At 33.6% G+C, this 13,681-nt stretch overlaps 1 protein-coding gene across 1 annotated transcript in view; it reads right to left on the bottom strand.

Annotated features, from left to right (window-relative positions):
* The window catches only part of LOC129228344 (DNA mismatch repair protein Mlh1-like), a 47,240-nt gene that overhangs the window by 30,019 nt on the left and 3,540 nt on the right, over positions 1-13,681 (bottom strand). Inside the window, exon 3 of the mRNA XM_054863023.1 lies at positions 2,512-2,602. Coding sequence (XP_054718998.1) covers positions 2,512-2,602 — 91 coding nt within the window. The remainder of the gene's footprint in view (positions 1-2,511; positions 2,603-13,681) is intronic.

Raw genomic sequence — 13,681 nt, 5'->3', positions numbered from 1 at the left:
TAGAGTCCTATGATAAACATTTCATTAACATCTGTGGACACAGTTGAAGCAAAAAAAATTAAAAAAAAAAAATAAATAAATAAACCAGCTATTCCGCATTTTAATTTTTGACTCATAACAGAAAATGGAATTTTGCTTTAAAAACTTGAAATGAGAGTTCTAACAGAAATAAAGAGACTTTTCATTTATTTGCATCCTAATAAAGCGAAGTTAGCTCGAAAAAAGAACAAAATATGACTCTCGTATCAGATTTAAAGGATTGCATTTTTCAAAATGTAGACATCTAAAGAAAAAAAACGGTAATTAAAAGAGTTTATTTAAAGTTAATCATCCTTGTTAGCATCGAAAAATCAAAACCCATATAATTTTCTCCCAAAATAACAATTAAACATCGCACCACACTGTAAAAACGCAAATATTGACAAGCTAGTAAAATGAGAATATTTTCTAATCAAGTCATTATAAAGGTTCAACGCCAGATGCTAAGTGGTGATAGTTTTGAAGTTGGTAACCCTATCTGAAGCGATCATATTTTTTCCCCACCCTTACTATCCTTTTGCAGTTCTAAGTTCATTTCGCAGATATATATTATTATTGTTTATTAAATCATGAGCGGGGGGAGAAAAGTGCTTACAAATGCCTTTTCAGAAAACTTTACAACAACACCACTGCTAATTAGCTGTGATAAAACAAACAAACAACCATTATATTTATTTGGCAGTAGCAATTATTTATCGCTTGCAGGAGCATCGCAAGAGTGCCGATTTTTTTCTTTCAAAATTAGCCGATTTTGTATAAGCTGATCCCTCTAATGACTTCAAAAAAGGTTCCAAAAATTATCGGTTTATACACAGAAATATGCATTGTTCAGATTTGCTCTTTCAATTAACAATTTTTGAAAGATCCGATCTTGTTTATCAGAATTTTGTGAAGGGTCCGTTTTGTTTGATCGGGATTTTGTGAAGGGTCCGTTTTGTTTGATCGGAATTTTGTGAAAGGTCCGTTTTGGTTGATCGGATTTTTGTGAAGTGTCCGTTAACGGACCCAAACATCCTCTGGCCAGACCCCTGCATTTATTCCAAATTTCAACCAGAACGTAGCATTACTTCTTGAGATAGGGCACTCACAATGGAAAAAAAGAACGGGCGATTGCGCTACCCCCTTTTTAGTTGTTGACACCAAAATAAAATCAGCTCTTATACCCACTAAGGGCTACTTGTCAAAAAAATTTTGCTTGATTCCGTTCGTTATTTCTTGAGATACAGCAGTCACAATTGACGACAAAAAACGTTCTATAACTCAACCCCCGTTTGAGCTATTGACACCAAAATTGAATCAACACCTGCTCCTGTTAGGGGCAACATATGGACCAAATTTTGTTTGATTCCGCCAGTTACTTCCTGAGGAATAGCAAGCATGCGTAACTCAAAAAACGTCCCATTGCTCCACCCCCCTTGGAGGAATTCGCGCCAAAAACCAATGGGCACAAGTTCACATAGGGGCACATATGTGTACCAAATTTCGTTCAATTTCATGCGGTAGTTTTTGCTGTAGAGCGGCCACAAAAAACTGGTCACACACAGACGTGACACACACACACACACATACGCACACACACACACAGACAGACAGACATTTTCCAAAAATAGTCGAAATGGACTCAGCACACCTCAAAACGTTCGAATCCGTCAAAATTCGAAATTCGAAAATTTACACGAACCCAATACTTTCTTCTATATATTAGATATAGAAGAAAGTAACAAGAAAACTTTTGGAATCCCAACAGAAAAAACATTCGAAACTTCAAATGCCCTATTTCTAAGCATTTATTTTTTAAAAGAATATTTTTCATAATAGTTTTTAAATGAAATAAATGAAAACATTTTCCAGCTTTGGAAAAAGTCATGCTCTAAACTTTTTCTTCTTTTCCCTGTATTCAGTTATTGTAACTTATTTTTATGCTTTAGTAATCTTTAGTAATTTTGTAATCTTTCCTTCAATTTAATTCTTATTTGTATCTGCTTTGTACTTGTGAGAAAGCTTTCAAACACTGTTTGCATTCCTATTGGTTTATTAATGCTTTTTTAAAAATTTATCGGGAATTTGGTTACTTCGCTATTTTTACTTTTAAAACTTCTAATTGTTTTGCTTTGTTTTTGTTTGATGTCTTTTTATAAATAAGCTCACTCCTTTTGAATTGAAAAGAGATTTACAACCCTGAACAAGAGTCGTAGTTACTTGCAAGTTTGTGCATATTAATGTTGTATTATTATCATTTACTTTTCAGCACAAAAGTATTTATTTAAAATTTGCAGTATATACTTATTTTTGAGCAAATAATCGAAAATGTTTTCTGCTTTAAATGTTTTCATTTTTTATGCAGAACTTGAGAGTTGTCAAGGTGAGCAAGTTAAAACACATGTCAAAAAATACTTTTATAGAAAAGCATATAGTTATGGTTACAAATATTTCTCACATCAAAATAAAAAGATTTTTTTTCGAAAAACATACTTGAATGCCAGTACCATTATCTTGAATTTGTAATAATTTTATTCCACCTGATTTCACAACAACTTGTATACTTGTTGATTTTGCATCCAAACTATTGAAACAAAAGCAGATTATTAACAATCTCTATTTCAAAAATAGTACAATTTAACAAAATGATATTTAGCAAATGAAAAGAATATTTAACTATACTTTAAAATTATTCATAAATTGTTTCAGATTATACTGAGATGTTTATCCCCCCCCCCCCCCAAAGCAAGGGCACATCCCCTAAAAGCAAAAGCCCAACCCCTCCTTTAAAAAAAAAAAGAAAAAACCCTACAAATGTTAACAGCAGGCTCTGCCATGATCTCTGTAGCTGAGTACCCCAGGTTTACATTACATTATAGTAAAAGGGTCCCTTTAGTCTTTCGTCAGAGCCTAATTCTTGACAAAAAAGTACCCAATAGTTATTAGGAGGCACGTTTTTAAAGTAAATACCGTTTTGAAATAAAAAAATTACAAGTACAGATAGAGCAATGTAGGGCATATTTTAATGGGTTTTTTTTGGACAATTGCCCAAGCCACAGTCAAATAAAATTGGCCCCACAGTCAAATACAATTTCCCACCTACATTTTCCTAAATTTTTCCATCGGTTATGTGTTTCTATATATTTTTTATTTTTCTGTAAAAAAATGGAAGCGCGACTCCTTACCTTTCCCACAAGCAAAAGTTATTTAAATAAATAAAACTATTAAACATCGACGTCTCGCACTCCAAAAGTTGCTTGAAACACTTATCGTGGCAACTCCCCATTCGATGCAGGTGGAGCGGATAGTTTCCAGTTATAATACAGTCAAATCGGACCATCGTGCTGGAACGACAATTGAAACAATAAACAAAAGTTTGAATATTGCTCTAAATGGCTGTGGGACAGCCTTTTTCAACCCACGGCCATCCGTCATAAAATTTCTGCAAATTAAAAACCGAAGAGAAGGAAAACCAGAAGCTGAACTTTACAAAGAGAGGTTTTATACGAAATCTTTTTCTGAAAAAGACAATGTTATTTGAATTTGGTTGTATTGAAATGAAAATGAATGCTTGTATTATAATCAGTGGCGGCTCGTGCCTTGAAAAAGTGAGGGGGCCAGATCATGGGTGCACTCGCCTTCGCCCCCCCCCCCCTTGGGTTTTGAAAAAGAAGAATTCAAAAAAAAATATTTTTTTAATATTTAAACTTTCTTAATATTTTTTTCTTTTTTGTTAAATTAATAAAGTTAAACTTATTTTTGCAACTAAATTAAAAATGTGAAGAAGTAATAACTCTTAAGGTATATTCAAAACTAATATGAAAATAATCTAAAAAATACTGATTGCTTCTCTAAATAGTCGTTATAGTAAGCTAATTACTTGAAGACAAAGAGTCAAGAAAAGAGCAAGTGGTCTAATCTTGTGCAAATGAAAGCTTCTTCCTTTACTGTTGTTTATTTTACATAGCCTGAATCGCTTAAGAACATTCAAGCCATGTAAAATAAGCAGCATACAGGCAGGGTAACGTTTTCTGCGAGTCCTGCTATAAATATTGAATTTCAAGGCATTGGTGTTGAAGGGAAAAAAACATACACACACCTTCAGATAACCGGCAACAACGTATAATCCGCACCTCATTAATTTTACTTTTTAACAGATAATCTGCAGATTATATGCAGGATAATACTATACAATTCTTTTTTTTTTGTTGAAATTTCAAGCACGTACACACAAAAAAAAAGGAATATAAATAAAAGTCATAAATTACCGTCTTCTGAAAAAAGTGAGGGGGTCCGGGCCCATAGGGCCCCTTCCACGAGCTGCCATTGATTATAATGAATGAAATTAATTAATTTCATTCATTATAATCAGTAAATTAATTTCATTCAGTTACCATGCCTCGTCGATCTCATTTTATACATTAATAGCCTGTATTCCAGCCAAATATGTACAAATTCGCCTAAATTTGAAAAAAATTGCAGTAGCCAAGCTTCTGTGATTTCCAACTCAAGTTATGCCCTTCATGGACAAAAGTTAAACCATCAAGTAGGTCTGGGTATTTCAGATTATTACCTTGCATCATTGGATTAAAAATCTTTACTGCAAGGTACCGTATTTTCCTGCATATAATCTGTTTAAAAGGGCAAAGTTTATGAGGTGCGGATTATTAGCTATGGCAGATTATCTGTGATTTTTTTTTTCTTAACCCCAAAGCATTAAACCTCAGTATTTATAGTAGGATTCACCGATACAGACTACGGTATGCCGACTAAATGTTGTTTATTTTACGCAGCTTGCATGTCCTTTCTCGCTGCCTGCCTGTATGTTGGTTATTTTACGTTGTTTGAATGTTCCTCTTATGTAATTCAGGCCATGTAAAGAAACAAGAATACAGTGAAGGAGGAAGCCATTTGCACAAGATGGACTGTTTGCTCCTTTGTCTTCACACAATTCAACACTCTTTCACGTAATAAGCGTTCTATAATCATGATTTCAAGAAGAAATCATACCTTAAATTATATTTCAGATTAATTTTGATTATGCCTTCAAAGTAACTACATTTTCAAGTTGGTATGTTAAACTCAAACTTTATTTTTTTACATCATATTATCCATGGATTATACGCCACAGCGGATTATACAAAGCTTTTATTCATTCGGTCGATTTTAGTAGTACCTGCGGATTATAGGCCGCCTGCGGATAATACTATAAAATGAATAGACAACATTTTTTTCCCTTCCCAATTCATTAGACCGAGAAAACCCACAGAAAATACTGGTTTTATTCCATCACCTCAATATTTAAGGTTTTTTTACCAAATATTTTGGAGAGTATCCCTGTTATATATACGTATATAACAGGGATATCTACCCCCCCCCCCCCGCCCCCCCCCCCCCAAAAAAAAGTTTGATAGCACATCCCCTCAAATGTTATGGAGGCACACCTCAAAAATTTGGTTAAAAATCTCAAATTTTGAGGTTGCGGAACAAAACCAGTCTTTTCCAACGGTTTTCTGGAAAAAATAATTTTTTGTGCATTAAAGTCTTTCTTTAGCTATGTATATTTTTTTAGAAAATATAAAAGACGATGCCATAAAATAAATAGCCAATACATGTTGCTTTTTTCTTTTAAATATAAATTTATATAAAGACTTTTACCATTAAAAAAAAGAAGCATTTTTGTTCAAAATAACAAAAATTATCAAAACATCAATCAGTCATTAATTTTGAGCAAAATGTAATTTTTGTAAAGTGTGAAATCAATTTTTTTGGAAGAATTTTGCTTTTTTCCCTTGCAAATTAAGAGATTTTAAACCAACTTTTTAAAAAAAATTAGCTATATGCATTTATATATGAGGTAGTGAGAAGTAAAGGGATGCAAGTGGCAAAATAAAAATTTGGAGGTAACCTCGCTTCTGTCTTGGGGAAAGAAATTGCACTACAGTGAAACCTCCCTTAACGGACACTCCCGAATAACAGACACCTCTAATTAACGGACATTTTTGAAAGTCCCATTCTCTCAATATAGGCCATTCCATATAATTCACTCAGAATAACGGACACTCCGAATTACTGACAGTTATTTCACAAAAATATTTCCCTTGCGATCGTAGCACTTCCTTTTTTTTTCTTTTCACAGAATATCTTAGTAACTGCTTTCCTTACAAAGCTTTTCATCCTCCACAACTGATATTCCTCCCCCCCCCCCCCGTCAATTCCTTATCACTGTTTCTTAGAATCAAAAGGGTGATAATGGGCAGAAGCAGCGATTGGGACTTAAAAGTTGGGAGCAGAAAAAAAACTAAAAGACATGGTACTTTTTGCGGGCAGCAAAAAATGAAAAAGAAAAAGAAAAGTCGTAATTTTGTTACGGCTAGTTTTCAGAGCATTAAAGCAGATAAGTGAAAACTGATGTCAGTATAACAATTAACGTACGTTTTTCTAAGATTTTAATGAATTTTGTACACAATAACTATTTAAAAGTTAAGATAAAAAAGAGGAAACTGGGTGCTTTTTCTAACTGGGGCTCTCAAGAGATGCAAATGAGCAGACCGGCGCCGGTAGTAGTCGGCTTTATGGCGGCATGGTTTCGTTGGGTTGTTTGATTTTTAGACATGAAAAAGATTTGCCCATATTCATGGTCATATTGACAACTGTCAATCATGCAATAGTGATACTCGAGATAAAATAAATAAATTAACCATAAAAAGTGTGTGTGGGGGGGGGTTGATCCGCCAAATCGCCGCCGTTGGTAATGGGATATTCATACCCTGAGATGAATGGAGAAGCAAGCGAACCTGCTTTTCATGCAGTAATCGCAGCTTTGCAGTTGCAAACTTTCCTAAAGGCGTGTTGATTTAGTTGATTTTTTGTGTGACAATATTATTTGAGTTTTAAAATAGCAACTAAAAGAAATAGACTGACATTGAAAGAAAAAATTAATGTTTTGGATGTTGCCGAAAAAGAAAAAATAAGTGTGAGTTGTCTTGCCGATCGTTTTCAAGTTTGGAAATCTCAAATCAGCGAAATTTTAAAAGACAAAGACGAAATTAGAAAATTATGGATTGTGAGTTCGAATGAAAATTAAAAAAATGTAAAGTTTTGCAAAACAGAAACCAGTGAAATCGACGAGGTTGTCATGAAATAGTTCAGAGCTGCTCGTGCAAAGAACGTCCCAATAAGCGGTTTATTACTCCAAGAGAAAGCCAGAGAAGTGGGGAAAACTATGGGGATAGACTCTTTTAAGGCGTCAAATGGATGGCTTGAAAAATTCCGAACACGGCACAACATTTCTTTTAAATCCATTTGTGGCGAAGAGAAGTCCGTAGACCCAGCTCATGTCATGGATTGGATAGAGAAATTGAAATCGGTGTGCGAAGGATATGAGAAAAATATTTTCAATGCCGACGAAACTTCTTATCTTGATGACTTAAAATTGAAAACTGTTAAGTTAGAATTTTTGCCACCGAAAACCACCTCTGTATTACAACCCTTGGATCAGGGTATTATTCGGAGTTTTGAAGTAGGTTACAGAAAGCTTTTACTCAGGCACATTCTTTCGCAGATTTCTTTGTGTATATCTAGTGAAGAATTAACAAAACCTGTAACAGTTTTGGATGCTGTTTCATGGATCACGTCAGCTCTCAAAAAAGTGGAACCTGGGAGCATTTCAAGATGTTTTAAAAAGGCACGATTTTCGTTCAGGAGTGAAATGATACCTGACAGAGCATTAGGAGGAGCAGATGAGGAAAAAGAACTTAATGAACTACTGGTTCATTTGGATTCAAAAGTCAGTGCTGAAGACTACGTTCAAATTGATGAAGACTTGTGGGTTGAGGAAGAGAACTTGAACGTTTCAAATTTCATTTCTCACAACACAACTGAACTATGTGTTCTTTCTGACAATGATGAAGAAGAACTTCCTGTGATTGAAAATGATGTTTGCACAATTAAAGACTTTTCGGAAGCACTGAAATACAGTAAAAAATTGAAAAACTTTTTCCTGAGCAAAGGGGACACTGAAGGACTTGTTAAGGTAAATGATTTAAATATTTATACTGAGAAACAGGCTTGTAATGCAAAAAAGAGATGTCAAACTGTTTTAACTGATTACTTTAATTGATTAAATGCTTTTTAAGACAAGTGTGTGCTGTCAGTATACCTTTATTAAGAAAAAACATTAATTACACTTGACGTAAAATGTAGTAAACCTTTCGCAATTGTTTCGAATGTGTTCTACAAAGGGAACAACAGCCCATTTTGAAAAAGGTAAATTAAGTAGTTCCTCCTAATAGCGGACACCTCCCAATAACGGACAAAACTTCTGGTCCCTTGACTGTCCGTTATTCGGAGGTTTCACTGTAGTAGCCTTGGTAGGCGCTGCTGTATAGCATGATTTAGAAAAAAATTTCAATGAAAGCCTACCTGGGATCTGATCTTTAAACGTGTTTTACTTGAAACTTAAAATAGTCCACTTGCATCGCTTTGCTTCTCACTGCCTCATATGTACTTATAGGGTAATTCCATATCAAATCAACCAATGGTCAAAACGTCATGTCTTCAGATTTTGCTCATTTTTTGTACCAATGGAGTATTACCACAACAGAGAAAATATACAGAGTTTTGGATTTTTTCACTCATTTGTTTTCAAATTATAATATTTTAAAGTTTTGACGAAGTTGAAAATTTTTCCTGACGTGTTTTCTTTAAACGGCCGTAATTAAAAAACTATTTGACTCAAAGAGTTAAAACTGGTAGTGTTTTGTTCTGTATTTAATAAGGTTTCATAAAATATATGACATGACCTACTTCTACTTTTTTCTTTTTTTTAACATTTTTTTGAAAAAAAAAATTTTAATTTAAAAAAACTCAAAATCGAAATTTTTAATTTTTTTGAAAAAAATTTATGTTATTAAGTCTTACTTTAGCAACATTTATGCAAAATTTCATGATGGCATTATTGTGGTAACATAAGAAAAAAAAATATTTCCTCTTTCAACATCTTTATTCAACAATTCATACTGCTTGATCAGCTGGATCATCCAAAGGGGGTGGAAGGTGGAAGGATGGCAAAGACTGTGCCATTAAGATTTTTAAGGGGATGTTTAAGGGGGATTTTTCTCTGTAAAAAAGTTTCATCCCTGTGGGGGGGGGTGTACAGTATTTGAGGAGGTGTTATTGGCACCCTTGGTTTGATTCCTTTATCTCGCGAGAGCTCGCACGGGGTCGTAAACGACCCCAGCCATTTTTTGTTTCCATTTCTTGGAATTTCATGGATAGATAAAGAAATCATTTTCTTAGTAGCTGGGACTGTATCCTTGATTGATGTGTGGGTGTGGTTGGAATTTTCTTATCTCCTTTCAATTCTTGTAAACAAGGGGGGTTTTGAGAGTGGGGTCTTTTTCGACCCCGTGCGAGTACTGACGTCAGTAAAATTCTCGAAACGGAACAGGTGTTTGGAATTATTTCTAATGCAATGCATTCAATGAATTTAGAAAAAAGGTTGGGAATCGGAAGTAGTTTTCAGCAATCCTTCTTCTAGTCATGATTTTGAGTGCACACGCGTGCGGTTCACAATGATCATTTAGTTTTGTCCTTTCTAATCCATATTTTTCAATTGTGTTTGTAATAATTATTACAAAGAAAGCATGCCGACTCCATATGAGCAAGAGATGGAGCGTCTCCGCAAATTATTAGCCGATGTGGAAAGTGATGAAGATGTCATTCCAGACGATGAATGTTTTAGTGATCAAGAAAACTTCAGCGACCACGACAGTGAGAGCGAATTTTCAGGAAGTGAAAGTTCTGCTGATCCCGATAGAGATGACACCTTTGTTAGAAGAGATGCAAAAACTATTTGGCAAAAAACAAAATTCCGAGCTAATGTCCGTGCTCCAGCTCGAAATATAATTACGCATCTTCCTGGGCCAAAAGGAAACGCCAAAAATGTCAGTGATGTCTTTGAGAGTTGGAGCGTTTTTATCGATGATAAAATGATAAACCAAATAGTAGAATGCACGAATATTTTTATACATGACGTTTCAAAAAATGACTCAAGACTCAGGGATGCAAAATGCACAGATTCGGTGGAAATTAAGGCTTTATTTGGCCTATTATATTTAGCAGGTCTTCACAAGTCTTCTCATCTAAATGTAAGGGACTTATGGGCTACTGACGGAACCGGAATCGAAATATTTCGTTGTGTAATGTCATACAACCGTTTTCTTTTTTTGATGAGATGTTTACGCTTTGACGATGTACATACCAGAGTTTTAAGGAAACAAGTCAATAAACTGGCTGCAATAAATGAAATATTTGAAGCTTTCGATGCAAACTGCAAAGAAAATTACACTTTAGGGGAATATGTGACCATTGACGAAAAACTGGAACCGTTTCGGGGTCACTGTGCCTTCAGACAGTATATGCCAAACAAATCGGCGAAATATGGAATAAAACTATTTGCACTAGTCGATGCAAGAACTTTTATACTTCATCCATGGAAATCTACTGTGGTAAAAATAGTAACAAATCGAACAAGCCGATTGACGTTGTAAAAAGACTTGTAGAGCCACTGTACAATACAGGTAGAAACGTTACCACAGATAACTGGTACACTAGTTATCCTTTGGCGAAAGATTTGATTTCTAAAAATCTTACAATAGTAGGAACATTGCGAAAAAATAAAAAAGAAATCCCTGTTGAATTCGTAAATACGAAGAAACGTGAAATACATTCTTCATTATTTGGATTCCAAAAAGATTGCACAATCGTCTCATATGTTCCAAAGAAAGGAAAAAGTGTTTTACTATTGTCAACGATGCATAACGATGACACTATTGATGAGGATACAGCTGAGAAAAAGAAACCAGAGATAATTACATTTTATAATATGACGAAGTGCGCAGTGGATGTTGTTGATCAAATGGCGGCATCCTACACCACGGCAAGGATAACAAATCGATGGCCCATGGTAGTATTTTTTTGCATTCTGAATATTGCTGCTATAAACGCACGGATAATACTGCTGTCCAAAAAGGACCCTCCTGTGGAATATAAGAATCGACGACATTTTCTAAAAAAGCTTGCATTTTGTTTAGTTGAAGAAAAAAAAGCAAACCGTGTTGTTAGTGAAAAACCCCCAACTAAAAAGGCCAAAGTTTCGGGTCGATTCAGGTGTGCTTTGTGCCCAAGAAATAAAGACAAAAAATGACAACAGATTTGCGTATTGTGCAAATACTAACTGAAATAGGAATAAAAATGTGTAAACGTTTTGAAAAATGTGTCATAAATATGCTTGAAAACATTGTAAAAGCTTAAGAAAAGTGTTTTTTATGCATTGTTTAACATATAAAACATTTTTTCTTTCGTGCATAGTATAATTCATAAAAATCTTCCTTTATGCATTTCAAATAAAACAAATAATTATTGTAGAAGTCTCTGTTGGTGGAGAATTATCAACAAATAAAGTAAAATAAAGAATTAGTGCAAAAATTAAAAGGAAGAAAAAAAAAAGAAATACTGGGGTCGTTTTTGACCCCGCGCGAGTACTTGTGTGACGAATAACGGCGCGAGTTCTCGCGAGTTATATATATATAGATGTTTATTTATACAGAAACATATATATATATATATATGCTTATATGCAGGTTTTTTTAAATAGCCAAGTATTAAAATTTATTATCTGAAAATATATTAGTCGACTTATCAATGGCAAATGGTCCGTAATCGAAAGTGTTGAAATAATTCGGTAAAGCAAAGGTCTCCAATCAACTTTTTTTCAATCTTATGTTCATGGGTTGATACAGTAGAAGGGCTTGACCATCATGAGTCATGCTTCAGCACTTACATCCCTGCTACCCATCCCTAAGTAGCCACTTCCACTCATTAGCTGCCTGCTGTAACGAATCCTTAGGCTTTCTCCTGGTGTAATATGAAACTTGTCTGCTTTCTCCCACTACAGAGGCATTGAAATCTTCAGTACTTTGTATGTTCTTGGACAGTGCACATTCTAAATTTTACTGCTTGCTTTCTTTGAGATTTTTTTTCCAAGTTTTATTGTTATTTTAATGTTAAATTTATGCATATTTTTGTTGTTAAGAGCCAACTTTCAGTTGAAAATGGATAAACAATGGAGCATATTTTGCTGCAATCCATTTAAAAAGGAAGGACATTGGGTGAAAAAAGATCTAAGAACTGCAAGTTTGTGGATGACAACACTAACATATAGCAATGAAGAAGGAATGAAAATATGTACTGCTTGTCGCATACAATTAAGTAAGCAAAAACATTCCTCAGTTCCTGAAACTGATGATGTTATGAATGAGTTCAGCAAAGATCCAAAACCAGGCTCTAGTACAGAGGATCCCGAGTTCATGAGCCCTCATAATGGGGATGTACAGTTTGAAGAATTTGTGGGCTATATTGCTTGTGCCTGTGACAGCAAATGGTGGATAGGATATGTAATTTCAAAAGATCAGGTAGAAGAAGAAATCCAGGTTTCTTTCCTTCATTCTAGCAAACCATCATCATCATTCATTTATCCAAGAAAAGCAGACATTTTGACCATTCCTAAAAATTTTGTTCTGTGCAAATTACATCCTGTCCCTGCTACAAGCAGGGCATACCAAGTCTCGAAAGAGGATATGGCAAAAGCAATTGTAATCTTACATAAGAAGAAAGTATATCTATACTAGGACTTACAAATCGAGTTCTATAGTAGCAAAGTGAGTTACACACATCTCAAACTGCTTCTTAATGGGTTTAAAAAAATATTAAATTTTATATTGTAGCAGTTATGTATAAATAAAACTTAAATTTGCTTTTAAAATATGGCTAAAAAAGCTTCAGTAACTTTTAAATTGAAGTTTTCAAATTTAAATAAAATTTAGATTTTTTATTCAATAATAAATATTTTTTCACTAAAAAAATTGTTTGAACTTGTTAATATGCTTGTAATACTGCCAAGTACTTGTTTTTCTATGCAATAGTCCGGGTTTAAACTTTAACTACTTTTCATTAGAACAAATGTTTTTTACAAATAAAATTAAAGCATCTGTTTGAAAGAGAAATTTTTTTTTCTCCATGATACCACAAAAATGCCATCATGAAATTTTGAATTTATGTTGCTTAAAGAAGACTAAGTACCCTGTTTTTTTTTTTTTTTTCAAGAAAATTAAAAATTTTGATTTTTAATTTTTACAAAATAATTTTTTTTTTAAATAAATGATTTTTTTTTTTTTTTTTAGCTAGATTTTGTTATATATTTTTTTAAAACCTCCTAAAATACTGAAGAAAACAACACAAGTTTTAACCTTTTAAGTCAATTAGTTCTTTGATAATAACCTTTTAAAGATTACTAAACAATGTAAAATTTATGATGCTTCCAGAGTTAAAAAAATTTATAACTTTGGAAAGAATTGTTGAAATAATTTGAAACTTCAGATTTGTCATAGACAGATAAAAAAATCATTACATTCTAAAACATTGACCTTAAAAATTTATTTTTTTATTGGTTGATTTGACATGGCATGACCCATTAAAGCACTGATGAAAGAGGAAAAATTTTTTTTCTGCATGATACCAAAAGAATGCCATCTTGAAATTTTGAATAAATGTTGCTAACAAAAGGCTAAGTAACATATATTTTTTTCAAGAAAATTAAAAA

The sequence above is a fragment of the Uloborus diversus genome, chromosome 8 (assembly GCF_026930045.1).
Source record: "Uloborus diversus isolate 005 chromosome 8, Udiv.v.3.1, whole genome shotgun sequence".
Lineage (NCBI taxonomy): Eukaryota > Metazoa > Arthropoda > Arachnida > Araneae > Uloboridae > Uloborus > Uloborus diversus.
Note: the sequence above shows the minus strand (reverse complement) of the source record. Positions and strands in the feature narration are given on the sequence as shown.